The 27670-nt window shown below is 54.4% G+C and overlaps 1 protein-coding gene across 10 annotated transcripts in view; it reads left to right on the top strand.

The window, feature by feature from the left end:
• PASK (PAS domain containing serine/threonine kinase) overlaps positions 1 to 25374 on the top strand; it is a 40561-nt gene extending 15187 nt beyond the window's left edge. For 5 of the 10 annotated variants that reach the window (XM_049712561.1, XM_049712562.1, XM_033423723.2 and 2 more), the window contains exons 5-18: positions 234 to 374; positions 891 to 1025; positions 2865 to 3125; positions 4348 to 4498; positions 6508 to 6631; positions 9012 to 10357; positions 11367 to 11539; positions 11938 to 12105; positions 15711 to 15836; positions 15922 to 16056; positions 19242 to 19441; positions 22091 to 22224; positions 23723 to 23959; positions 24552 to 25374. In XM_049712561.1, the coding sequence (XP_049568518.1) occupies positions 234 to 374; positions 891 to 1025; positions 2865 to 3125; positions 4348 to 4498; positions 6508 to 6631; positions 9012 to 10357; positions 11367 to 11539; positions 11938 to 12105; positions 15711 to 15836; positions 15922 to 16056; positions 19242 to 19441; positions 22091 to 22224; positions 23723 to 23959; positions 24552 to 24661 (3441 nt within the window). In that variant the 3' untranslated portion in view covers positions 24662 to 25374. Of the gene's footprint in view, positions 1 to 233; positions 375 to 890; positions 1026 to 2864; positions 3126 to 4347; positions 4499 to 6507; positions 6632 to 9011; positions 10358 to 11366; positions 11540 to 11937; positions 12106 to 15710; positions 15837 to 15921; positions 16057 to 16782; positions 16989 to 19241; positions 19442 to 22090; positions 22225 to 23722; positions 23960 to 24551 lie in introns of those variants that run through there. The other 5 variants (XM_049712563.1, XM_033423731.2, XR_004482143.2 and 2 more) reach the window with 5 other exon arrangements.
• Positions 25375 to 27670: the final 2296 nt, after the last annotated feature.

Here is a 27670-nt window from a genome sequence, read left to right as displayed (position 1 = left end):
CTGTTCTTTAAGAAGTTACAGACACTGCTCTTTCCCCTGCTTTGTTACCATGAGGCTGAGGATGGAAAAAACCTACTCTTTGATAGATCATTCATTTACTCAGAGACTGTAAGGTTAGGTGTCAGAAGCCTTGTTTGTACTTTAGTTTATTTCTGAAACGTGAGGCAGGTGAGCAGCGGCCAGGAACGCCCACGTACCAGGTTCTGGCCGGGTCTGAGCCCCTCTGCCCCCAGGTGGACATCGTGAGCCGCAGTGGGGAGCAGATCCCGGTCTCCGTGTGGATGCGGAGGGTGAAGCAGGAGCACAGCCTCTGCTGCGTGGTCGTGCTGGAGCCCGTGCAGAGGGTCTCGGCCTGGGTGGCTTTCCAGAGCAACGTGAGTCTGTTTCTCAGCTGCGTGTCGCCTCCCCACCGGGGCCTTCGGGCAGAAAGAGGGCATGGGGTTCTGGGGGGTTGGCCCCCGGCAGCCCCCTGACAACCTGTGTGCACTTGGGCAGGGAACCCAGTCTCCCTGTGGCCCCGTTCCCTCACCTGTAAAATTGGGATATAATCCTGACACTCACAGGATTGTTTCAACACTTCAATAAAGCGATAACACGTACATCTGTCCGAGTGGTGGCTGAGGTGCAGACTGCCCTCAGAGGCAAGCGTGGGTGTGGTTGCGGTATGGGCTTCTGCGGGTGCCTGGAGAGATGCGTGTTTCGGTCCGCCCGGCAGAAGGAGGAAGACGGCGTTCTTTGTGCCACTGCGCTTTGTGGGGGTCGGGTTGTGGGGGAGAGGTAGCACCGATAGCCTTGCCTTCAACTTGAAGACACAGAAGTTCGGTGAGGTTTAAAGCTGACGCGCAAGAAACTTTGATTACAAGGTTTAAAATGCTGGCTTTTCCTCCAAGGGAACCGTGACGTCCTGTGACTGTCTCTTTGCCCACCTGCATGGATTCACATCTGTGGAGGAAGTGGTCGGGCAGCGCATCACAGACCTTATCCCTTCTGTGCAGCTCCCTCCGCCCGGCGAGCACATCCCCAAGGTAGGACCCCCGACCACCTGCACTGCCTGGCCGTGGCTGGGGCCCTGTGGCCGCTGGAGTCTCTATCTGATGAGCATCAAGTTCTTAGACCCAAACCCCTGGCCTGCAGATGGAGGCCAGGCTTCCTGAGAGTAGGAGTGGCCCGTGCATGGACATGACGGGACGGGTTCCATTTAGAGGTGTCTGGGCTCTGCAGTCTTGACGTAGGCTCAGAGCCTCCGTGGCTCTCTGACTGACTGCTCCGGCCCCTCGGCCCTCTCCCTGGAGCTCCTGCTGGGGTCTCTTTATTGACAGGTCTGGGGGCTGAGAGGAGCAGGGGGAATTGGCAGGTGGCAGGTCTCCCCCCAAGGCAGGACTGCAGGTCAGACGGAGGCAGGTCTGCAGGTCAGACGGAGGCAGGTCAGTCAGCAGCTCTGGGGGCAGTGGAGCTTTGAGGCTGAAGGTTCTCTTTTCGTCTGGGTCCTCCCAGTTCCAGGTGCTCCGTTTACCAACTAGCACGCAGCCCTCACACAAGCAATCACGTTGCTGGGAATTCACCTGATGTCACATCCCAGCGACCGGCAGGGTCAGCCGGATGGTCGATTTGGGGCTGAAGTCGGCTCTGCTGCTGCAAGAAATAGCAGATTCTTTCGGGACACCTGTAGGCACTCCCTGGCTCTCCCACTGGCCTTAGGCTAAGAGAGCTGAGCCCTCTGAGGTGGTGCTTTGCTATTTTTAGGCTTTCCAGCTCAATTGGACACCTCTACCCCGTACCTTATTCTCTTTATGTCCTTTACTCTGTTCTAAAGCAGTGGGACCACTTGGACCCCAGAGCTCTGGAGCATCAGTTGGTTCGACCACTTTAGGGGACTATTTGGCAGCCTCTTATGCTTAACTGAACGTAAGCAAACCTCTGCCCACCCCAGGCACGTGGCCACAAGAGGTGTGTGCCAGGACGGCAAGCACCTTCCCAGCAGCCCCACGCTGGAGCCGCCTCACACCCCCAGCAGCAGGTGGAGACAGACACCCTGCCCCCTCTTTCCTCAGGGCTCCCTGGGGCCTGGGGTCTGGCCTGCACCCTTACCACGGGGAGCCTGGGGTCTTGAGTTCTGCCCCTGGTCAGAGCGCTGTGCTGATGCAGTGGGAGCTCCCCCCCGTTCAGGCCTTGGGCCTCTGCAGGTCTTGTGTCTTGCGGGTGGACCCTGAGAAGGGGGCAGGCGGTATGGAGTGAGGAGTAGACATGAGGCCTGGGCCAGCTTGCCGTCTTGGGACCAGGAAGGGAGCTGACTCAGAAAGCCTCTGGTTAGAGGCCGCACCGTCGAGATTGGCTTGGGAGACCGGATACGCCCGAGTATTTGAGCAGAGAAACGTGATGCGAGGACTTGGTTGCGTGGGTGACAGAGGAGCTAAGGAGGCGGAGGGTGTGGGGGGGGCAAGCCGCCCAGAGGTCAGCAACTACGGGAAGCCACTGCCCCCCAGGCTGGAGGACAGAGGGCGGGGCTGAGGGGCTGAGGCCGCCTACAGAGGTGGGCGCTGGGGGGCACCAGTGGTCCAGGGTGGACAGCAGGGAGGAACTTGCTGGTGTTGCTCCCGCAGGGCTGGCGCCTTGCTTGATGGACCCTGTGTGCTCTGCGCTCAGGGCCCCCGGCCCGGCCGCAGCTCCCGGTCAGGGCTCTGCGTTCCCTGGGGCAGAGAGGGGTGGTGCGGGGAGATAGTGGAAGGAAGAGCAGTGTGGAGAGTTAGGTGTTTGGGGGGCACCCGCCAATGGGCGTGGGTGGACGTACATCTAAAGCAGCAAAGGCTCAAGGCTCGGGCCACAGGAGGTGCTGTGGTTAGCTCGGTGGTGTGTCTTTCTTTCAGAATCTCAGGATTCAGAGGTCTGCTGGAAGAGCCAAGGATGGTACCACCTTCCCTCTGAGCTTAAAGCTGAACTCTGAACCCGGCAGCGAGGAGGCAGCAGACGGCGAGGCGGCCCCCGACTGGGGCTACTCGGCCTCCATCTGGGTGTTTTCCACCATCAGTGGGCTCATCACCCTCCTGCCGGACGGGACCATCTATGGCATCAACCACAGCTTTGCTCTGATGCTGTTTGGTTATGGAAAGGATGAGCTCCTGGGCAAGGTGTTTCTCCCCCGCCCCGCCTTGGGGAAGCCGGTCTTGGCCTGTCCTAGGCCTGTGCTTCTGCATCCTCGAGCCCAGGTCACCAGCTCTCCCCGCGGGAACTCGGGCGCGGAGAGGGAGGCCTCTGCTCACGGCCCTGTTCCCCCGCCTGCGCCCATTTATCTGGACCCCACAGGGAATACTTGATGACCCCGCCTGGGCTACCCCCAAAGCCTTTGGGTGCCATGTGCCCCCCCAGGAGAGGGAAGGGGCTCTCTCACCCCAAAGCCTGTCCCAAGCAAGATCGGGTCTGAGTTATTGGATGAGGGTATGTCACAGCTGTGCGGATTTGCTCCACACCCACGGGCCGGGGCTTGTCCACACCTCCTCTGACCATCCTGGGGTCCGTTGTGAGTCAGCGTGGCAGGAAGGTGTTTCTAGAACCTTCTTCCTTGGATTGGGCTGGGCTCAGAGGGCAGGCGAGCATCTCAGGCTTCCTCGGAGTGGCTTTCCTTGGGTGGTCTCAGCAGTCCTCCAGGGCTTCTGAGGAGGGGGCACGGGCCCCCACTCGACTGGGGGGGAGTGGTTCATGCAGGAAGGAGAGGCTGCTGTGTGATGTGTTGCTCTTGACACCTGAATGACACCCCCGCCCCTGGCCACAGGCCCTGCACCTGGCTGGACTGGCTCCTAGAAGTGGGTGCAGGCCTGGCGTTCCCCACAGCCTTCCACCGAGCACCTTGTTCCCCACAGGCAGCCGTCCCCTCTTGTCACTCTTTCTGGAGCCAACCCTGCACCCCGTCCAGCCAGCCAGAGCTTTAACTTCTTTTGAGGCTCCCAAAACAGGTCCCTTTCTGTTCTTTAATAGAAATACTAAGAAACAAGTAAAATAAATTTTAGTTAAATTAAGTCAAACTTAGCTCAATTGAAGTTAATGAAAACGCAGTTAGAGTAACTCTTGGACATGGGCTCCCCACAGGAACATTGGGGGCGCCAGGTCCTTCCAGGGAGTGTGTGGACGCAGTCTCGTCAGGGCGTACTAAGAGAAAGGGAAGCAAGTTTTGATTTCCATGTTGAGCGTCCAGGGCTTCGGGTCTGCCAGAAGGAGTTTGACCAGGGTCTTTCCTAACCTTGTCCAGAGACTTGCTGGCGTTGTCTTCATTCTCTGCCCAGACGGGATGGAGGGATGGTTCAGTGGGTCAGTGAGGATTCTCACCAGGTTCTGAAATGTCCTTTTGTTTTCTAGAACATCACTTTCCTGATTCCTGGTTTCTACCACTACATGGACCTTGCCTGTGACAGTTCCTTTCTGCTGCCAGACGTGGCCAACTGCCTGGACGCTGGCAGCCACAGTGGGCCTGGGGAGACCACTAGGGATGCCCAGCACACAGCCGAGGGTGAGAGCTTGCCGCCGCCTCCCAGGTGCACCTGTGGCCGCCCAGTCCCCGCCCCTGGCCTCCATGGGTGATGGGATGGCCGTCATGGGGACCCTGTTTGTGTGGGTTTGATGTTTCTCTCTGTCTCTTGTGGGCCTTCCGTGTTCCCAGGGGATGGGACACTTGTGTGCGGGTCTCACAGATGTGTTAGCGCGAGAGGTCCCCAGGTGAGTCACTGCATGCCTGTGTCCGCAACACCGGCCACTAGTTGGCGGTCTTGTGTGAGTGATATAGCTTTACGTAAGTGGCTGAAGACTGGATTGATGCAGCATATCAGATGAATCCCTGAGTAAACAGTCCTGGCGGGATTTGTGTATTTCTAGTACTTTCAACATTTAATATGATTCCAACAAGTGGCCTGAGCCCCACCACGTGATGTTGCAGGCGCCGCGTGTGAGAGGGCGGCGCGTGGCTCCCGCTCTGGCTTTGGAGCTCCGGGAAGCAGGGGACCAGCAGCCTCCGGGGCGCCCGCCTTCCCCAAGCAGGTTCAAGGAGGAGCTGCCCCGGCGCTGCCTCGGGGGCCGTCCCAGCTCCGCACCCGTGGGGTGTTGTCACATGCGGGTGCGTCCGTGGGAGGACGTGGTGTTTGAGTAGACGTGTGAGTGGGTTTCATGTGGCCACCGAGGGGGACGCGGCTGCGTGGCATCCAACTGGGACGTGGACCTTTATTGTCAGGCGGTGTCCAGGTTTTAAAAGATGCTTTGTTAGGCTACTGACTCTCTTCAACCACTTTTCTTTTATCTGTTTATTTATTTATTTTTGACTGTGTTGGGTCTTCGTTGCTGCGCGCGGGCTTTCTCTAGTTGCGGCGGGCGGGGGCTACTCTTCGTTGTGGTGTGCGGGCTTCTCGTTGCGGTGGCTTCTCTTGTTGCGGAGCACGGGCTCTAGGCGTGCGGGCTTCAGTAGTTGTGGCTCACGGGCTCTAGAGCGCAGGCTCAGGAGTTGTGGCACATGGGCTTAGTGGCTCCACGGCATGTGGGATCTTCCCGGGCCAGAGATCGAACCTGCACTGGCAGGCAGATTCTTAACCACCGTGCCGCCAGGGAAGTCTGTGACCACTTTTCTTAACATGGGGTTTCCTTCATTGTATCCGGGTTTTTGTGTCTGCAAAGACTCCTTTTTTTCAAGTTTTTTTCTGTATCGCTGATGCATTCCCTTTCCTCTTTTTCCAGATTTCCAAATTCTTCCTGGGGTGTGTGTGTGTGTGTGTGTGTGTGTGTGGGCGTGTTTCTGGGTGCGTGGGGACGCGTGCTCTTGTTTATGGTGCCAGCCCGCCTGTGCCTGTCAGCCAGGGGCCGGGACTAAACTTTCTAAGAGCCTCCCCCATGCAGGCTGCTGTGTGGCAAGGACAGTCTTGCTCCTCTGACCCCAGTAACCTGTGATGTCCCGGGCCCTGGTGTAGGCAGGCAGGCGGAGGCAGGTGGCACACGAGCCGTAGGAGGTGACCAGCGCTCAAAGGAAGGGCACAGCAGGGGAGGGTGTGCCGTCTTGGGGTCTGTGAGCCGGAATGAGGCAGGGGCAGCCTTCTGGGAAAGTCAGCAGCGCCGGGCGTGGTGAGGTAGGTGGCCAGAGGGCCAGGCCCCAAGGCCCTGGGGAGGGAAGCAGGGCCCGGCTGCCAGGCCTTTGGTTTTTACCCGGCGTCAGAGCGGAGCCCTCGGGGGCTGTCGGCAGATGAGGGGCAGGTTCGACTCCGGGGTCGGTAGGTGCGGGGCCCGTAGGTGCGGGGCCCAGGGCGGAGCAGGGAGAGCCCAGGGAGGCTGTGGGCCTGGATCTGGTGCCCGTGGGGCAGTGAGGGGCGGTCAGATCCGAGACCTGCTGTGGACGTGGGGCTGGCGGTGTGTCTGAGGTCAGGTTAGGCCCCCTTGCCCCCTGCTCACGAGTCACACGGGCCGAGGAGGTGGATTTCAGCAGGACGAGCCAGCGAATGGAAAACACTCTTTTTTTTTTTTTTTTTTTGCTGTTGCTGCCAGATCTAAGGGTGAACACTGAGACCCCAAAGCCAGCGGAGAGCCAGGCTGCCTCGCCCAGGGCCCAGGTTCCAGTGGACGCCAGGGGCCACCTCGCCTTCTCCCTCCCGGCGCTGCCCACTCTGGGGTAAGTCCTCTGGGGGAGGGGCGGGTGCGCGAGGGGCAGGGGGGAGGCACCCTGGGGAAGTGTTCAGTCCTTGGGAATGTTGGAGGTGACACCTGCTGCTGCCCCTCGCGATGGCAGTGCTTCTGTGTCACCCGGCCAGGTCCCTGCAGGCTCCGTGAGACGGGCCCCAGTTTATGGATAAGAAGGCGTTCAGGGAGGTTCCGGGGAGCTGATTCCAGCGTAATTTTCTCATTCTGTAAATAATTTGAATCTGTTTGCTATGCATTTTTAAATAACAAAGTTATTCTATTTAGAGGAGACGAGGTACAATGTGGAAAATTTAGGAAAGTAGAAATAGAACATCCACTTGCTCAGTTACCACAGTCCTGTTGTGCATAGCATTTTGGTTTGTTTTCAGTAAGTTTCTCTTTTTAAAACAGTCTCTTTGAAGCGTAGCATACAGTCATGCGCCAGCCTCTCTGGACCTTCTCCTCTCACCCTGGGAGGCCCTGCTCCCACGCCACTCGGTGTCCCTCACTGCCCTGGGGTCAGGACGCAGGTCGGAGGTGCCTGTTCTTGAACTTCACCGAATGCACTCCCTTATCTCCGGCATCTTTTGTTCACCATTGTGTGAGATTTATTCACTCACACATACACGCTGTTTTCTAGTCTTGAAATTATGTTTTAAATACGTACTACGTGAATGTGTATGTTTTTCTAAGTACAGAAGAATAATGGTGAAGAGTAAAAGTCCCCGTGACTCTGTCCCCAGAGAGAACCTCTGCCGTCAGTGACCTTGCAGGACCCCTTTCCCCATGTGCTTAGATGGAAGTGTGTGTTACACAGGCACAGGCAGGCTGCCATGCACACGTTGTCCTAAATGTGTGCACGTGCCTGGACACGCAGTGTGTGTGTCTCGGAGACCTTTCTCTGCAGCGCTGCCTCAGAACCGCCACCTCACAGGTGGCACCATGGTTTGTGAACACGGCTCCTGTCATCTGCTTCAACTTCCTGGCCTTTTCCTATTTAACTTTTGGTGGCTGGAGCAGCGTGACTGCGGGCTCTCCTTGCTGTGTGTGTGCGTGTGCGCACGCGCACACACACACACACACACACACACACACACACACGGTGAGGAGGGAGGATTCTGTGCTGCCTGGGGGCGCATGGTGGGGCCTGGGCTCAGGGGCACCCGCTGGTGTGGGCGCCAGGTGCCTGGCCCACGTCGGGGCAGGTGTGTCTTAGCGATGGCTCACGTGCTGAGCGAACCTCAGTGCGGTGCGTGGGCTTGATTTTCTGGGACGTGGGTGGGCAACGAGGAGCTTCAACTAGATGGGCCATTCCTGCATTTCCTCTTCGCTGGACGTTTCTGGTCTCGCAGTTCTAAGTGTTTGATGCGTCCTTCATGGGCCAGTTACCGTCTTCTTCCTTCACTCGTCGCCTCACCTGCTGACACCACAGAGGCCGTGTGGCTCCCCGGAGACGGGTCCAGGGCTGGCCTCTTGGCCCAGGTAGATGGTGGTGGTAGATAGAGGTGGCGTAGCGGCGACGGGTCATTCTTGCCTGGTCTCTGCAGGCCCTCGCCCCCTCAGCTGTCCCTGAGAACTCCACTCACAGCGGCCTCCTCTGTGGGGCCCATCCTTAAGTGACGTCTTTCCTCTCCCCGCCTCTTTATGAGCCCCTGGTGTAACATTTACAGATCACCGCACGCCTCCCCAGCCAGGCCGGCACTGCCACTTTCTGTTGGCCTTGGTGCCTGCAGCCGACCTTGGGCTGACACGGGGCCGGCGCTCAGCACCGCCGGCTGAGTGGGTGCTGGCGGCGGGGCCGGCAGAGGGGAGTCTGGATGCAGATTGCCAGGTGGGCCGTGGCGGCCTCTTCCTCAGTGGTCCGCCTGTGCTGAGTGCGCTGGGGGCTTTGTGCTCCAGCTCTCAGGACCCTGGGGGCACGGCTCTTCCAGCCTCCTGCCCCTCGTGCCCTGCCCTCTCTGAGCTGTGAGATCCGATGGTGTTTGTAGCCATTGTGGTTTACCGCGTGCAGTGTCCAATGCCTCTCCTTTCTTCCCACACCTCCACCTTGCGGGCAGGAAGAGGCTGGCTGCACGGCTGTCGGGGTCCCACTCACCGCAAAGTGAGATTGCTGACCACAGCCTTGAGCAGAGGGTCCTAGGCACTCAGTGGCATTCTTGGATAAATCATTGCTAAGTGTGGATTTATCTGGAGAATATGTGAGTTGGTTCTTCATTTTTAAATTTAGTTATAAAAGTCTTTTTTTTCTGTCATAAGTTTATGGCGTTAAATGCATGGTGCGGGTCTCTAATCAAGGGGGAGCCCCTGTGATCTCTTTTATTGACTCTTCTGTGGCTCCTCAGTGACTATGTCATCCGTATAACAATCCACAGGGTGGACAGCACCCCAGAAGGAAGCCCACCAGCCCATGGCCAACAGCCGTCACCCCAGGACCAGCAAAATATCCCGGAGGGAAGGCCACCAGCCCAGGAACAGTCACTGCCCGAGGGCCGGCGAGACATGCCGGGGGGATGCCCGTCAGCCCCTGGCCGTCGGTTGTCGCCAGAGGACCACCAGAGCACTGCCTTAGAGAAAGAGCGGCTGGCAACAGCAGAGAGCCTCAGGCAGGACCTTCTGGGAGGAAACAGGTCTGACCCAGTGGACACAAAACCATGTGCTTCCCATGAAGATGCTGAAACACCAGTGCCAAGTACAGATGGGACCAGTGGTGCTGGAAGGGGTGGCCTATATCAGGAGACACAGCTGGGACGGAGGGGCTCGAGTGGTACCAGCGATTCAAACCACGGGGCTGATGCCACCAAGGCCAGGCCGCACGCTGCGGGTCAGCTGGCAGGGCAGGGCCTCCCGGTGCGCGGCCCTGGATTCGAGGCAGAGTGGAGCACTCAGCGGGGAAGCCCGGGCTCGGCCCCCAGCCCCGTGGGGACGGTGCAGCCCTTGCTCTCGACGCTTTCTTTGGATGAGCCGTGGCTGGGGACGTGCTTGATTAAGGAGCAGCTGCCTGCACCGAGCTTTGCGGGGCCTTGGGGTGTCTCCTGCGCCGAGCTGGTCCCCGCAGAGCAGCCCCCGCCCTCCGCCCCTGCGTCCTTGTGTGACCTGGGAGGCACAGACCCGCACGGCGGCCGCTCAGGCAGCTCCTCGGCCCGCTACACCCTTGCCACTGACCTGCCCGGTACCGTGGAGGCCCGGGAGGCTGGCGAGAATTCGTTTTCCTGGAACCTCAAGGAACTCGTTTTCAGCGAATGGACAGACCGAACTTCTTCGAACTGTTCCTGCGCTACGTCTGAACTCGGGGGGACCCGGTCCCGTTCGCTGGGGGTCTCTGATGTGGACGTGAGCGGTTTACGCAGGCAGAGGTCAGAAGTCCTGGACGGCCGGGAGCTGTTACTGCTGACCGGCACCAACTTCAATCTGGGTGAAGGCCGGCGGTTCTGCGAGAGCTGTCTGGGGCTGGATGGAACAGAACCATCGCAGACTGGCTTGGTGTCCTCCGAACACTATGACCTGGGTGGCCGAGAGAGCCTGGACCGCGTCCCTCCTGTGTCGGGAGCCGGCCCCATGGATGCGTCCCTGTTAGAGGCACCCAGGCTGAGCCTCCAGGTCACCTCCACGCCTGTGAGAGCAGACGGCTCTGCGCCGCTTGGGGCCGCCGACCTGCAGCACGAGATCCAGGAGGGTGCCTACGCAGGGAGCTGTTACCACCGAGACGGCTCACAGCTGAGTACGTGCGGGTGGGGGGCAGGGAGGGCCCGGTCCCCCGTTGCCCTGCTGCCCCAAGAGCGTGGCGCAGCGGGGTCAGGGGGGCTTCCTGATCCTGGCCTCTGATGGGGCTTCATCCCCGGAATCGTTTTGGCAGGAATGAGGTGTTACATTAAATATAGAACCGAGGTTAGAGTTTACCTCTTCAAAGTGAGGATTACAGGTGCGTGTGCCGGGGAGGGGGCAGCCCGGGGGCCCAGGCCCTCCGTGCGGTGCAGCAGGGGGTGGGCTTCCGGCTGCCACACCAGGAGGCAGGTGTGGCTGAGGGGCTGGTGGTGGTTTTCCGTGTGCTGTCGGGGTTCAGGCTGCTCTGGCCTCAGAATCTCCATTCTGGGGGTGTGGCCGTCAGACCCCTTCACTTGTCCCTTTTTCTTTTCCTAATTTCCTAATTTGCCGTATTTCAGCCAGTTGTTTCCTCGTTGCTGATTTCGTAGTGTTGGTTACCAGGGTTTTTCCCAAACTTAAAAGAGTTACATAAGTAATATGTGTTATTTGCAGAAATATTAGAAAATATAAACAAAAAGAAGAAAATAAAATCCCCTGTAAACCTCCCCGATAGCTACCTTAGATTTGCTGTGTTCCCAGGAGGCTGTGTCCACGCACACATGTGCCACGGCAGTGTGCACGGTGACGTGTACAGTTAGGTGGCACGTGTGTGTACGTGTGGCTCCCGAGCCAGACTCCTGTGGAGGGTGTTGGGGGCAGGTTTTCCAGGCTCGTCCGAATCGGTGGCTGGTGGCGGGTCTCTCCTGAGTCCCCTGGCCTCCGGCTGCCCCCGAAGACATGCTGGGCTGCTGACACCGCGCCGGCGGGAGGTGATGCGGCCGCCAGCCTCAGCTTTGCCCTTCTCCGGGCTCGGTGCCCTCCGCCCCTGCCCCAGGCGCTGTCTGGTGGCTTTATCTCGTTCTGGGGGTCTTGACACTGCTGTGGTGACAGCAGCGGGGGTGTTTGGTCTCCCCTTCCGTCCTCAGGTGTGCAGTTTGAAGTGAAGCGGGTGGAGCTCCAGGGCTCATCCACCCTGTTCTGCTGCTGGCTGGTGAAGGACCTCCTGCACGGCCACCTGGACTCGGCCCTGCAGACCCGCCTGCTCCTGCCTGGCTCCGCCCACTCCACCTGCGAGCTGTCTGGAGCCAGCCTGGGGGAGGTTGGTGACTGAAGTCAGCTCCTGCCTTCCGCCCGCCTCTCCCAATCAGCATCTCTCTCTCTCTCTCTCTCTCTCTCTCTCTGTCCTCTGGGATGGGAAGAGGGTCTGTGTAGGGTCTGTCTTCTGACATTCTGTGTATCAAGCCACATGTGGGATTTCAAATCTGTGTGTCTCCGTGTGCACAGTGGGGTCCAGGTGTGTGCCAGTCTGGACAGACATGTTGAGGCCCCTGGCATACCCCGTGGAGAGCGGGTCTCGGGCCGGGGACCCCGTGGGCCTGGGAAGAGCGGGGAGGGGCAGCACAGGGCGTGGGTGCCGCTGTCGCCGCTCGGCCTGCCGCTGCCCGGCTCCTTCAGTGCGTTGCTTGTGGTCCCCCGGACGTGCCTTTGCGTTTGCAGGTGCTCGCAAGCAAACCCTGGATCGAGGAGCCCCCCGAGGCTGCGGAGCTGGAGGGGCTGGCGGCCTGCGAGGGCGCGTACTCCCGCAAGTACAGCACGCTCAGCCCCATCGGCAGAGGGGCCTTTGGCTTCGTGTGGACGGCGGTGGACCAGGAAGCCAATAAGGAGGTACTGGGCTCCTGCAGGGCTGGGGTCTGCGTGCTGAGGGGCCGGCTGCCCGGCCGCACACCTCATCCTGTAATGTGCCTTAGAGCCACCGCCCCTCCCTCCCAAGTCCCGTTGTGATTAGATTTGTAGTTGCCTGGGCGTTTCGTGATTCGGGGGAGCTGGCATGGTCGCCGTACTGCCTGTCCCGGCGAACCCCGCAGACTGCCCAGGTATCCCCGGGCCCGGCCTGCCGATTCCTGGGAGGGCCAGCGTGGGACCCCTTCACCACGGCGGCTTCTAGTCACTTCTGGAATTTACCAAAGCTCCGTGCTTGGATTGGTACCTCCAGGATCTGTATCAAAGTCTTGTTGGTTTTAGTGATCTTTCAGTGGATCCTTTGGATTTTCTTCCTCTGCCAGCAGTGGCAGTCCTGTCTCTTTCTCTATTACTTACATCTCATCGCCTCTTTTCCTTCCTGCTGTCACCTTGGCTAGGAGCCGCAGAGCCGTTGGAGTAACAGGTACACTTCCCGACCTCGGGGTGGTCCTCTGTCAATTCCAATGGCTCCTTTTATTGTTTGACGGATACCTTTTGTTTGAGAATACTTCATTTTATTTTCAGTTCACTAAATTTTTTTTTTAAAGAATGAGCGTTGAGTTCTATCAAATGTCTTTTCAGCATCTGTTGCGATGATTGTATCTTTGTTTCCTTTATTAATATATAAATAACAACACTCAACTTCCATTCGTAGACTCACTCCTCAATTGTGTTATAACATTCTTTTAATGCGTTGCTGAATTTGGCTTGCTAATATTTTTATTTGGGATTTTTTCACTTACATTCATACGTAAGTGTTTTTTCTTTTTTCTCTGCCAGTTCTGTGGGGCCTGCAGAGCTGGGGACACCGGTGGTCACCAGCACTTGTGACGTCACGTCTGCAGGGGTTTCTGTGGCGAGTCTCATCCTCTTGGCTGTCCTTGTCTTCACTGTCTTCTCTTTGCTAGACTTGCCAAAGAATTGCCTATTTTCTAATCAAATATTTGCTTTGTTTTCTTTAAATTTCTTTTCTTGTACTTTCTACGAGTTAATTTTGCTATTTTTCTAGCTTATTAGCTTGAATGTGTGTTTTTTAAGCTGTTACTTAATAATAAAAGCTTGTGCAGCGTTGAGTTGTCTGAGTGCACCCGGCCACCTTCTAGAGGTTTAAACACGTGCTGCTCTGGGTGTCATGTGTTTCTAAGCAGTCTCGTTCTTCAGTTTCTGTTGTCATCTTTAATTTATTTGGGGCAGATCTTCTCACTCTCGGTTTGGATCAGGAATCCGAAAGGCTCTGCGGGTTTCTTTAGACCTTTATACCTAAGGAAGAAGAAAGGAGCCCCAGAGTTCTTCTCTTGGTTTAAAACGAAGCCACATGGGTAATTTTGCCTTTCAGAAAACAGGGATGTCAATTTAAATGTTATTAGGCCAACACATTATTAAGTAAAAGCAGCCAATCAGAAAGTATACTTTGAAGGGTTTGGGTCCAGTTCTCAGGACAGAGTGCAGATCGATTTGCAGGGTGTTTCCATCTTAACAATATCAATTCTTCTGATCCACAGACATGGGATGTCTGTCCATTTATTCAGATCTTTAATTTCTTTCAACAATGTTTTTAAAATTTTATTTCATTTACTTTATTTAAAAAAGAGTTTTATTTTATATTGGAGTGTAGTTGATTAACAATGTTGTGTTCACTTCTCAACAATGTTTTATAGTTTCCAGTGTACAAGTCTTGTCCTGCTTTTGTTAAACCTCCAGTGTTTTTATATCCAGTTTCTTCTCTTTCCTGTGTTCATGTTTCATTTGCTGGAATATATTTGTTACTAATTTTTCTAGGAAGGATGTATGGCTGTTCCACTCGGAATCCTTACATGTATTAGGGTGTGTTTTTTCCCTCATATTTTAGTGGAGATGTGCCTTTTTCCTCTCAGAATGTTTTAGACACACAATGGTGTCTATTGTCATCTACCATTACTTTGAAGTGAATTTTGCTGCCAGCAACTTGATTTTTATCCTTTCTGTTTTTGTTTTTTTTTTAATCTTCAGAATTCAGAAAGTTCACCAGGACATATTTCTGTGTGTGTGTGTGTGTGTGTGTGTGTATGTGTGTGTATGTGTGTGTATATGTGTGTGTATTGTGTGTGTATTGTGTGTGTGTGTGTGTGTGTGTGTGTTCCTTATTCTTGCTTGACACTTGGTAAGACTTCAATCTAGATGTTTAGAGCTTTCTTTACCATAAGAGGATTCTCTTCTCTTGTTCCGTTATTCTTCCCCCTGAAGCTCATGTTAAGTGTGTGTGGAGGCCCTGGAGGCCGCCTTCCTTCTTGTCTCCCTGAACCTGCAGCTGGACGGGCAGCAGGCAGCTCCCTGCAAACACGCGAACTCGAGCTCTGCCGTCTGCACCGCTCCGGCCCCGCCTGACTCCATCATCCTTCCCGTGCCCAGTAACCTGGATCCTCGGGCCGTCAGCCTTGCTTCCACCCTCATCTTCTTGCTTTCCCTTGCGTCTCTCATCTGACCTGTTAAATCGTGGTGACCCTCCCCTCGAAGCATCTTCAGAGTTTGTCCACTTGTCACCACGCACATGCTGGCACCCAAGCCACCACCTTTGTTCTTCAGATTATTGTGGGGTGATTGGATATTGCAGAAGCTCCTAAGTGGTCTCCCTGCTTCTGCCTTGTGTGCCGTCACTGCCCCTCGTGCCGCCTGCTCACCACGCGCAGAATCTTCCCCCATCTTCACTCTGCCTGCAGTGCCTTCCCCTGCCCCTCTCAGAAGCCGCTGCCTCAGGAAGCCCACCCCGGCCCCCCCACCCGGCACTTCCCGGTTCAGCTGCCCTCGCTTTTCCTGACCCGTGGCGCATCTTGTGTATCGTCTGCTTCCCGGCAGATGCTGATCTCCGTGAGGGCGGGGCTCTCTGTCGTCTGGTTTGGGGTCTCCTATTGAAGTGCAGAGCAGGCCCGGCCCGCGGCCACTGCTCACCACATGCCCAGCACCCACCTAGGAGCAGGTGTTTTATTGAGGGGCAGGGATGTCATTCATTGACCTAGAGTGTTGGTTTTCTTTACTAACGGTGTCTTTTTCTTCTATTCCACACTCCAATTGACTATCATTAGTTGACTAACACCATTTTTTCTGTATTTATCTTGTGTCCATCTGTCTTGCTGAACTCTCTTATTAGTTCTCAGGATAAACATGAATGACAGTTTTTGTTCATTTTTTCTAGTTCTCAGGCCTCTTGTTTCATTTTCTCAGCCAGGACATCCAATACTCGGTTGAGAAATTGGGGTGGCATGCGGTGCTCTGGGGAGCACCTGTCTTTCCGCAGCTCCGCCTGTGGCTCCACCGTCACCCCCGTCCGCCCACTTTCTAGGTCGGGCTGGTCCAGTCGGCACTTCCGGACGGCTACTGACTTGCTTCTCTGTCTGCTCGCGCCGGAGGGTTGTTGTTCGGTTTCTTCTTTCACGTCCCTGGGGCTCAGCGGGGGTCGGGGTGGGGATAGGGTGAAGGTAGAGCAGCAGGCTCGACGGGCTGCTGGAGGCCTGGCGGGGATGGCTGCAGTCACCTCCTCTCTGCTTTCCTCGCAGGTGGTGGTGAAGTTTATTCAGAAGGAGAAGGTTTTGGAGGATTGTTGGATTGAGGATCCCAAACTTGGGAGAGTCACTTTAGAGATTGCCATCCTGTCCCGGGTGGAGCACGCCAACATCGTCAAGGTAGAGAGCTGTTGTCACACCCGTTCTCGAGTTCGTTGTCTTGAAGGTTCCCCGGCAGGGCCACACCCAGCTTGTGTCTCTCCAGGTGCTGGATGTATTTGAAAACCAAGGGTTCTTTCAGCTGGTGATGGAGAAGCACGGCTCCGGCCTGGACCTCTTTGCATTCATCGACCGCCATCCCAGCCTCGATGAGCCCCTGGCGAGCTACATCTTCCGACAGGTGAGAGCGGGCCAGAGCCGCCCGGGGCGAGTGTGGGCTTGGCTGCCTGGGCCCAGGGCTGCAGGGTCAGTGATACACACTCCGTTCTCTCTGTGAGCTGGATCTGGCCTTCGGTTTTCGGATTTTATTGAGTAGGATATGTATTTTGAGAAGAGAATTCTATGGATGAAGCAGAGAGAGTAAGGTGGGGAAGGAAGAATGAGGCCAGGTACTATCATGGAATGACGGCAGACGTGGGTTGATGATTCAGGTTTACTTATATCCCTACAATATCCGAAGCAATCTCAAAAATGGACCAGCAGAGCTACCAGACTGGGTTTTGAGATTGTGCACTTGATCTGAATCCTCGTTCACCAATGGGAAATCATTGCTCATTTGTACGTAGAGATCATTCTAGTGCCAGCACCATGAGGCTGTTGGGATTAAATCAGAGTGCCTCTAAGGCCCTTGTGCAGCACACACACACGAGTCCTGCACACAGGAAGTGCTTAGTAAACGTAGCTGTCCAGTTAATTAGTCCACAGAGGTTGCGGTTCTGGCAATCTCACTTTACAGTGAGTATTTGTCTTGATCTCCTTGTGTCTGTCTGTGTCCTGATGTTAGTCCACTCGTTAGTTTTTGGAACGGAAGCGTGACCAGGGAAGTGGAAAGGTGTCCTATGACAGAGAGAAGTTGGGTGGCAGCGCGGGGAGGGGGAGACTTGTTTTAGTTTTAATATCGTGGTAGTTCCATTCCAGACGATTCCTAGCTCCCTGGAAAAGATGGAGAGATACCTGGGACGGGGCTGTGACCAATTCACAGATTTGCTCTTCGTTTCCTGGAGCTGACTTGATTTCTAATGACAGCTTCCATGAATTGACATTTCTTCCTCAAAGCTATAAGCCCCCAGAAGTTATTGGATTTGTGAAATTAAATTTCTGAGGCACCTACTTGTAAGTTTCGGTCATCATCGTTCTGCCCGAATGTCACCTCTCCCCCCTTGCTACTTTGGAAGGTTATTTACGCATCTACTTTACTTCATGGCAAAGATTTGTTTCTGAAATCTTCATGGCAAACAGAGTGTCAGTATGACATAACATTAGGAGTCACTTATCAATAGCTGCTACCTAACCGTTGTTAATTTGGGGCGACTGATACAGGTAATTCTAGTGTTCAATACTTTTTAACTTTTGCAAGAAGTATCTATAGTAAATCTATATACATAAGTGTTGTTATATGTAAACATGGATTCACAACTCTACAGAACTATATTATTACATGTAAACGTGTGTATGTGCAGTGCCAGGTATTAATGTATTGCCTCTCAGCTCCAGAGCTGTGGGTCTGCTTGGTGAACTGCTCTCCTGTGCAGCTGGGATGTTGCGGGGGGCCTGCAGGAAGAGCAGCTACTCCCATTCAGGTTCTTTACCCCTTTGTAGTTAATGAACCTTGATGAAGCCTTCCATGTTCAGATTAATGTGTGCTTTCTGTTTCCCAACTGGAACCTGATATGTACATGTGCACGTGTGCATGTATGTACATATACATGTAAAAGTGTATATATATATGTGAATGTATAAGTATAGACATGCACGTGTATGTCTGCACACTTGCGTATGTGTGTACACGTGCACATGCATGCTTCTTTATATAAATGTGCAGGTATGTATGTGTTTGCATGCGTGTGTATGTAAATATACATTCATTCATTTAAAGTTAATTAATTCAGCTTAGTTTGTTTGCCATGAACTATTGCTTCTGACTCAAGATATTCATCTGTAAATATAAAGTTGTCTCTAATGATGTAAACGACTGACTACATCCATGAAATCACTGTGTTTTTTATTTATTTATTTATTTAAAATTTTTGGCTGCGTTGGGTCTTCGTTGCTGAGCGCAGGCTTCCTCTAGTTGCGGCGAGCGGGGGCTGCTCTTTGTTGCAGTGCGTGGACTTCTCATTGCGGTGGCTTCTCATTGCAGAGCATGGGCTCTAGGCGCGTGGGCTTCAGGAGTTATGGCACGTGGGCTGAGTAGTTGTGGCGCACGGGCTTAGTTGCTCTGCGGCATGTGGCATCTTCCCGGACCAGGGCTCGAACCCGTGTCCCCTGCATTGGCAGGCGGATTCTTAACCATTGCACCACCAGGGAAGTCCCGAAATCACTATGTTGATTGGTACAGTTGGTGTCCAAATTATGAATGGGGTCAGAAATTGTACTAATCTTACTTAAACTTAACTGAGGTGCTACTTTTGTTGATCTCTGTCACCAAATGTGCAGTGCAGGCAGACAGCAGTATATTCTAGTAAGTTTACCCTTTCACGGAGGAGACTAATGTGCTTGGCTTGTTGGAATGAAGCCCATTTCCTGGGGAGTTACTTTAAATTCACATGGTTGAGACTTCCACACATGTTGGGGAATGTATGGCTGACACTCAGTGCTGATCTTTGAGGAGCTGCCAGAGCCTTGAAGTAGGAGTTTGGAGACTTGGCTTCTGTCCCCAACTCTGCTCGAATTGCCATGTGAACTCTGGGCAGAACACTGTCCCTCACTGTGAACCAAAGGTGGTGGAGCCAGGCCTTCTGTAGGGCCACCTCCCATGCAACCAGCCCACACTCATTAAGGTGCCCACCATGTGTCTTTGTAGCTTCTGCCGTGGTCTGGCTGTCTTTCCTCCCAAGATGGTCGTTCTGTATCTGCTGAGGAGGTTTCATTGGTAGCACACAGACAGAGAACTTAAAACTCACATATTTATCTGGGGGAGGGAGGAATGGGGGTGTCAGTGAAAGAATACAAAGTTTCAGTTTTGCAGGATGAGTAAGTCCTAGAGGTCTGCTGTACGGCATGGTCCCTATAGCTAACGATGCTGCATGGTCTACTTTAAAATCTGCCAAGGGGGTGTCCTTATCACAAAATAATAATAGTAATAAATAATGAAATTAAAGAAAAGAATCCTAGATCTGCGTTGCTGCCTTGTGGGCATGATGTGTGCCAGCCACACTGAGCATGCTGCCTGGAGCTGCTTTTCCTCCACACGGCTCAGCCGTGTGCGATCTGCAGCCTCCAGAGTCTTTCCTGTCACCAGTTTGTGATGAGTTAGAGAACTCTTTTGTTCTTTTTCTTTTCTTTTTTTCTTCTTAATCCTTAATTTAAATTCATGTTCTACCTGAATTGCCTTTTAAAAAGTCCCCTGTGGCCTCCTGATTTCAGCTGGTGTCAGCAGTGGGATACCTGCGCTCCAAGAGCATCATTCATCGGGACATCAAGGACGAGAACATCGTGATCGCTGAGGATTTTACAATCAAGCTCATAGACTTTGGCTCGGCTGCCTACCTGGAGAGGGGCAAGCTGTTCTATACCTTCTGTGGGACAATTGAGTACTGCGCGCCCGAAGTCCTCATGGGAAACCCGTACGTATCATGGGAGCTGCAGCCTGTTGTCACACCTACCATCAGACCTGTGGTTGGTGGGGTTTTAGGGGGAAAAATGGTTTCAGTTTGTGCCTCTTTGACGAGGGTGTTGAGTGATAAAGTATGTTTGGGAAATAAGTGGGCAGGCAGGCAGGAAAAGTAAGGTGGGTCAGGGAAGCTGGTGGGTGGAGACAGAGATTCAGTATATTATTTCCTCAACTTTTATGTTTGGAGTTTTCATATAATTAAAAGTTAAGAGAGGGCTTCCCTGGTGGTGCAGTGGTTAGGAATACGCCTGCCAATGCAGGGGACACACGGGTTCAAGCCCTGGTCTGGGAAGATCCCACATGCCACGGAACAACTAAGCATGTGCGCCACAACTACTGAACCTGTGCTCTAGAGCCCACGAGCCACAACTACTGAAGCTTACATGCCTGGAGCCCGTGCTCCGCAAAAGTGAAGCCACCGCAATGAGAAGCCCATGCACCCCAATGAAGAGTAGCCCCAACTCAATGCAACTAGAGAAAGCCCGCGTGCAACAGTGAAGACCCAATGCAGCCAAAGATAAATTAATTTTAAAAAAAAAGAAAAGAAAAAAAAGTTAAGAGAAAGATAAAAAGAGTCCCAAAACTTGGGACTCTTCAAATTAATGAAGAGGATTTTTTTTTTTTAGTTGGTTTATTTATTTTGATGACAGAACTAGTAATCTAGTCCAATAATATATTGCTGGGCTGGCCATGTAAGAAATCAAGCAACAGAAAAAGTACTAATGCAGAGGGTCCAGGCTGAAGCTGGGTCCACTCCTGGCCAGAGGTGCTGTCGCTGACTGGCCCAGCATGCGTCAGCTCGGGGCGCGCCAAGCTTCCTGTGCTGGCTGAGAGGAGCAGCAGGGGTGCAGGCCGCGTTTACATCTCTGCACCCCAGAAGCCTGTGAGCTGGAGGGGCCCGGCCTGGGCAGGGCCTGGTCTCAGGGAACTCGGGAGAGGAAGGGACACCGATGTAGCTCAGGTGCTCGTGGGCTTGCATGGAAACGGTGCTCAGTGTTTCCCCTGCGTATGCATGGATTTCTGTCTTGTCCACATGTAAACGAAGTGTGTCTGTACACATATGAAATGAAATCCAGTCAGATCCAGACCACAGGTATTATCCTGTACCACCTACACGTACTTTGGAGCAGTGTGGTTAGGACGTGTCTCTCCAGGAGGGCTTGTGGTTAGAGGGACAGACGCCAGAGCGTCGCGGGGTCCTTCACTGCCCGGTTCTACATCCCGTCCTCAGGGACCCCGCTTCCTCGCTTTTGTTTTCATGTCCTTCTACTCCAGGGGCGGCAGATCCGGCCCCCACCTGTTTTCATAACTACAGTCCTGTCGGCTCACGTAGTGTCTGTGGCTGCTTCTGTGCTGCCCTGGTGGACAGAGGCCACGTGGCCCCAGCCTGAAATACTTACTGTTTGGCGCTTTGTAGCAAAAGTTTGCTGACCCCTAGTCTATTGGATTTTTCTCTTTAGCCTCCAAAATTCTTAAAATCTCTTTTTCCAAAACATAAGTGGCACAAAACAAAAACTGCCAAATCTGATTTTCTGGCTGTAGCATTGTCTCATCCCCTCACTTCCCTGAGGTCTGTCCTCGTGGCCCCTCCCCTCCTGGCCCCTCTTCTCGCCTGGGGCCCAGCCCCCCGCCCCTACTGCCCACTGGTTTCCCGACTCCTGATGTCCCCAGGCTCTCTGTGGCTCCCTGGAAGGCAGAGGGCTCCGTCCTGGGCCCTCTTCTCACCAGTTCCTCTCAGCCACCTTGTCTACATTCCTGTTCTGCTGCAAAGACGCTGCTGCCCAAGTCTCTTGGGGCCAGACTCTCCCTCCGCCCGAGCTCCAGACCCGAGGGACCAACCTCAGTGGGCAGCACGGGGGCTGGTGCGTGGGGGCCATCAGCCTGGCTCCCGTGCCCGCCCAGCAGCAGCCTCACCTCTTCTACGTGGAACCAAGGTGATATGTATTTTGCTGGTTTGCTGTGAGGATGAGGGTTAGACCATGTACGTGCCTTGCAGAGCACCAGCATCTCACAAGTACCCAGGAAATGGTGGCTGGGATGAGGGTGTTTGTAACCACAGGCAATAACAAAGAGCACCCGAGGGAGCTGCCTCCCTGAAGCCTGCTCCTCCAGCCGGCCGGCTGCCTGCACTCCCTCTGTCCATGCCCTTCTCACTCTCCTCTATCTATCCTGCGCCGCTGCCTTACCTCATCCTTAAGGATGCTCACCCGTGCCAGTCTCGCCTTGAGCATCCTTCACATCTTTCTGAAGCTGCCTGTGGCTCCCCAGGGCCCCTAGTGAGCCGAGTTCCTGCGGGCCTGGAACTCTGCCTGCGCTCCCGGGCCTTCTCTCCACCTCCTCCAGGAAGCCCCCGGGGAGGCACTCTGCTCTGCCCCCGTGCCATCTCCTGACTGTCTCTCAGCTGCCGAGTGGGGCTTTGCTTTTCCTCTCCCTCTGCAGCATGTGGCCGGCACCCGGCTGGGGGCGGACGGGCCGGCGCTGAGGACGTGGTTGAGGAGTATGGCGCGTCTCCCTGGAAGCCGCTCTCGGGTGACTTGTGCGGGTGCCAGGCTCACGTGCGGGGCTGGCCCAGCGCCCCGAGTGCTTTGTCTCCTTCCTGCAGTTACAAGGGGCCAGAGCTGGAGATGTGGTCGATGGGCGTTGCACTGTACACGCTGATCTTCGAGGAGAACCCCTTCTGCGAGCTGGAGGAGGCCTTGGAGGCTGCGATAAACCCCCCGTACCTGGTGTCGGAAGGTGAGCTCGCGCAGTGGCGGGCGGACGGGCGCCGGCGTTGCACAGGCTTCCCGTCTGCGAGAGCAGCGCACCCGGGTCCGTGCCGATAGCCCAGCTCTCTCTCTAATCTCTTCTTCTCGGACTTTGATCTGAACGTAAGGACGATTTGAATATGACCTTCAAACATCACAACTTTATTTTTAGGAGAGTTTCCCTTTGGACCATAGGGCCCTCTTCTGAAGGATGCGCAAACACTAGCCGTCTCTGAGCGTGGCTGTGGCAGTGACTGTAAGGTCACCTGTCGGGGAGGGCAAAGGATGGACTTGGCCCCCCGGCCGCTCATGTGGAACCTGGGGGTTTCTGTCCCACCTCGAGCTCCCGTGAGCTGGCTCCCCCAGGGCCATGAGTGGCGGTTTGCGTCTGCAGTGAGGACCTCTGGGCGGTATGCCTGGAGTGGGACCCTCACGGCCCATACCTGGAGGTGCTCCTGGGAGCTGGACCACGGGTTCTGAGGTCTCTCAGACATTAGTGACATAGTGACATTCTGTGATGCCAGAGTAATCATTCATCGTTACAGGCAGTGAGGAGCTAAGTGCCCTCATGAATCTAGTCTGGCCTTGGGCTCTTTGCTTAGGTTAGAAGCCTGTGTCTCAGCCCGCTCGGGCGTCCATGACAGGACACTGCAGACTGGGGGCTTAAAGCAGACATTTATTTCTCAGTCTGGAGGCTGAGAGCCCGAGATCAAGGTGCTGGCAGATGCGGTTCCTGGTGGGAGCCCTGTTCCTGGCTTGCAGATGGCTGCCTTTTCCTGTGTCCCCACGTGGCAGAGAGAGGGAGAGAGCTGGCCCTCTCGTGTCTCTCCTGATAAGAGCACTGATGCTGTTGCGGGGGCCCCTCCTCATGACCTCGTCTAGCCCTCGTCACCTCCCAAAGGCCCCACCTCCTAATATCATCACACTGTGAATCTGGGTAGGGGGGTGCACAGTTCAGTCCAGAGCAGCCTAGAAGAAGATTTGTAGAGCTTTGCTAACGTTCTGGATTCCGTGGTACCACGGCTCTTGCAGCTCTGCCTACGGGGGCTGCTCCGCAGGCTCTCTCACTAGGCTCTCAGGATACTCACTTGGGCAGTGAGGCTTGGAGTGGCCCTGGCTGAGGTGACACTAAAAGGAAATGGGACCCAGATCCAGACTCAAGGCTGGGGGCTCTTCTCAGAGCTCGTGCTGCCTTCCTGTGGGGACTGAGCTGGGGCTCTGCTGCCGGCCACCTCCCACCTCCGTCCTGTCACGTGATCCCTGTGTCCACAGCTCTGCACCCCCAGAGTCCCTCAGATCAGGCCCAGGTTAGGAGCTGCCACACTTGGTGTGGTGAGCAAGGTGGGATCTCGAGCTCCAAGCTTTCCTTTCAGAGGCAACAAACATCTCCCACAGCCCCTCCTGAAGCATAGCTGGGACCCCACATTCCAGAACTCCCGGAGTGTTAGTTAGAAGTGGGGATCCAGAGCCACCTCCTGTCCCATCAGACCCAGGACCTGCAGTTGTGAAATGCGTTCCACCTGCCCCCAGCCTGGGTCCTCCGTCAGTCTTCTGGCCACACGCCTTTCTGTCCCCAGATCTCATGAACCTCATGTCTGGGCTGCTACAGCCTGTCCCCGAGCAGCGCACCACCTTGGAGAAGCTGGTGACAGACCCCTGGGTGACGCAGCCTGTGAACCTGGCTGACTACACCTGGGAAGAGGTGTGTCGACTAAACAAGCCAGGTGAGAGGCGAGGCCCGTGCCCCTCGGGGCTGAGGCGGTTACCAGGCTGCTTCCCGGGTCTTGGGGGAGGGCGAGGTTCCTTCCTCTGTGCTGCCCTGGACATGAACGTCAGGGCCCAGAGCTGGCTTGTCGCCTGTGAAACAGACTCCAGAGGTCCCTGAACACCACCAGGGGCTTTGGAAGGTGGGTGCGTGCCCACGGGAGCCTCTGACAAGGAGGAAACCGCAGACGGTATTGAGGGCTGCGCCAGAGAGTTTGCGAAGTGTAGCTGGCAGTGGTCTGAGCGGGCCGAAAGGGAGGATAAGGCCCAGACGAGGAGTGCGATGGTCTGGGGGACCCCGGGGGCCCACAGCTGGGAGCGGCAGCCCTGTGTGTCTGGTCCCCGCTGCTCAGAGTGGGCAGACATTGTCTGTGGCTCTGGACGTAGAATCCCCGCGGCACCACAGCAGGGTCCAGGGAGTCTAGAACATTGCCAGTTGGGTTCTGAAGGGTTCCCCTGATGTCTTTTGCTCCTAAGAATTTCTCCAAAGAGAAGCAAAGTATTTTAGAATCTTGCTGTTGGCAGTTGACACAGTATTTTTTCTTTCTTTAGAGAGTGGAGTTCTGTCCACGGGCAGTCTGGAGCTGGAGAGCGGGAGCCCAAGTGCAGTGGCTCGGGCCCCGGAGCTGCGCAGGGCTTCATGTGCGCGGGCAGGCCCCTAAGCGCCGGGGAACCCAGCTCTCTGCTGCTCTCCTTCACTCAGGAAGTCATGTTATATTCAGGCCCCGTCCATTCAGAGGAAGTAAGTTCTCAAGAATTAGGCCCAGTGCACCGTCTAAAACCTCATATGCAAGCTTGATGAATGTTAGAACAAAAGCCAGGGATACTATATTGTTTTAGGGTTATAAAATAGACTTGGAATTCATTTTTTTCATGGCCTTGAAAAAACATTCTAGTGTTCAATTGAGTTTTGTACTATTTTTTACTATTAAAAGGCTTCTAATTTGTGAAATTCCAAAAGGCACACAAAAGTTTTTTTTTTTTTTTTTTTTTTTTGCGGTACGCGGGCTTCTCACCGCTGTGGCCTCTCCCGCTGCGGAGCACAGGCTCCGGACGCGCAGGCCCAGCGGCCATGGCCCACGGGCCCAGCCGCTCCGCGGCATGTGGGACCTTCCCGGACCGGGGCACGAACCCGTGTCCCCTTCATCGGCAGGCGGACTCCCAACCACTGCGCCACCAGGGAAGCCCTACACAAAAGGTTTTTAATCCTCTTTCTACTTTTGTATATGTGCCTGTGTTTCTGCTTCCTGACTTGGTATATGCTCCTCTGATATGTGGAATGTGTAGAACCTATTCACCAAATGACCAGACTGTTTCATTAATTTATTTCCTTGAACGTTTTCCAAATTAAAGCAACTTTGTTAGTAAGCAATTACCCTGACTTGGGCCATGTGAATTCTTCCACAGCGCTGGTATGGGAAGTACTTCATTTCTTTATTTTTCCGTTTGTGCATCTCCACTTGCCACAGCTGGAGAGAGGTTCAGCCTTGGTCAGTTTGGGGGTCCCTCCTATGGGTGAGCCCAGGGCTCTGCAGCTTGCTTGGTCTAAGGAGACTAGAGGGTGTGGTGTTTCAGGCATTGCCCTTCTCCTCGTGCACAAGCTCACCAGGGCTGGCCCACCATCTGTCTGTGCTCTGCTGTCCACCCACGACACCCTCCCAGCACTCCCCAGCCAGTCCAGGCTCCCTCCGTGACTATGTGGGGGGGCGTTCAGCCCCGACTGTCCCTCTCCCATCCCTGTTCAGGCCCCAGTGCAGCTCTCACACACTCAGAAGGCCTTTCCCCTCTAGGCTCCAGTCCATCCCCCTCTGAAACAGAGTCAGCTAGCTCAGGCACAGGAAATCCAGCCTCTATTTTGCATCTGTGTTAGAGGGGAGGGAGTGGTTGGTGTCAGAGAGAAACCTTTCATTTTTCCCCTGCTCAAATAGCAGGAAGAAAACAAAACCAAAACCAAGACCCCCCCCCCCGCCGCCCCCCGCTACCCCAACCCGTGCCTTTTTCCCACGTTATCACTTTCCGCAGGTGCCAATGCTCCTGTCCCGAGCTCTTGGGAAGATGCTCAGGGGCCAGCCTGCCTCTAGTATGCTAGTGTTCATTTAGGAAGCATGCAACTGTCGTGATATTTTCAGATGCTCCGATGACAGTTAATTTGATTCTCAACTACTGGGATGCAGGATATTGCCTTCCCCTTCCTTTAGGAAGTGCTGCCTGAGTCTCCGTGATGTCTCAAGAGACTGACGAGGGACCTTCCTCCATCCGTCAGGGACAGTAAAGGCAGGGCTTTTAGAAGTGAATTTTTAAAGTGTGTAGTACGTTAATGACATTTACTCTTCAGAATCAAATGAGTCTCGTGATGTTCAAAGAACTCTTCAAGAGTGGGGGAAAAAAACACAAATGTTTTCCTATGTAGTTTTTATGATGCTTATAACACAAAAGAAGTTACAGAATGTTTCTACAGACAGGTGTGCAATGGGCAGAGAAGGCAAAGTTCTAGGTCTCCAAGAACTGTTACTTCTCTATAAGAAAAAGTTATTAAAACTCATCTGATTTGATGGCAGCAGAAAGTCTGAACACTCTGAGAGTGCTCTCTGCAGAAAGAGTCCAGATAGAAAAGTTTACAGCCTCCCGCTTCTTTGGTATAATCCTGTAGAAAGATTTTTAGCATCCAGTCTGGTGCCTGGCCCAGAGCTCTATAAATTGTATCCATGCAAGAATCAAGTCCTTTTTCTCAGTTCGGAAACAAGTAGATAAAACAAGAAGAAATACTTATACACTAAGGCTTGGGCTTACAATTGGTGGAATTTAGGCAGCTGAGAAAGCACACCTTTTTTTTCTTTTTCACCACTATCCCCTTTTGAAAGATGGTTAGTGTCTATATTTGAACTGTTACAGGCCTATGTCCGACATTTAAGAATGAATGCAAATTAGGCTGAAACATCACTGGATTTCATCCCAAGAGGAAACCAGACCTCTAAGCTGGGAGGACCCCCCCCTTTTTTTTAAACTGTAAAGACTTCTGGAGTTCCATTGGATACTTTAAACCTCTAGAATATGTGTGTGTGTGGGGGGGGTGTTTATCAAGAATTATAATTGGAGCTCACAAGAAGTAAGGGTGCTTGTCAAATAAGGATTGGTTGGGGTCTGAAATGGTTGCACGGTTATAAAGGGAGACCTTGAGACCAGAAGGTTGAGCTGGCAGGTGCTGTTCTGAATAGGCTGGGGGTGTCCCTGGGTCTGGAACAGTTCAAAGCTCACGTTCTCAGCGGTGCAGAGAGTGGCTGAGACCAGGTCCTCCATGGCCGCCAGACTCCATTTTGCATGCCTGAACCGATCGCTCCACTACCATTTCAACTTGTCACTAATATTCATATTGAATGCAGATTCCACACCAAATAACTATATCTGGGACCGGCTCCCTTTTACTCAGACCGCCCGGTCTCTACCTCAACGTGAACCTGCCTTGGGAGGGGCCCTGCTTTCTCCGGGGAGGTTACTGCTGGACCGCGAGGCGGTGGCCGGTTTGAGCGAGGTTATGGTTTCCTCTCACCTCCACTCTTAAGAGGAATTTTAAGGTAATGAGAAGCGAACGTATGGGGAAGGAGCTGTTCATTTGTTGCGCTAGCCGAGAGCTCTAGAAAGCGGAAACCCGGGCAGCGGAGGCACCAAGCAGA

This window comes from Orcinus orca, chromosome 7, assembly GCF_937001465.1.
Source record: "Orcinus orca chromosome 7, mOrcOrc1.1, whole genome shotgun sequence".
NCBI classification, from domain to species: Eukaryota; Metazoa; Chordata; class Mammalia; order Artiodactyla; family Delphinidae; genus Orcinus; species Orcinus orca.
Note: the sequence above shows the minus strand (reverse complement) of the source record. Positions and strands in the feature narration are given on the sequence as shown.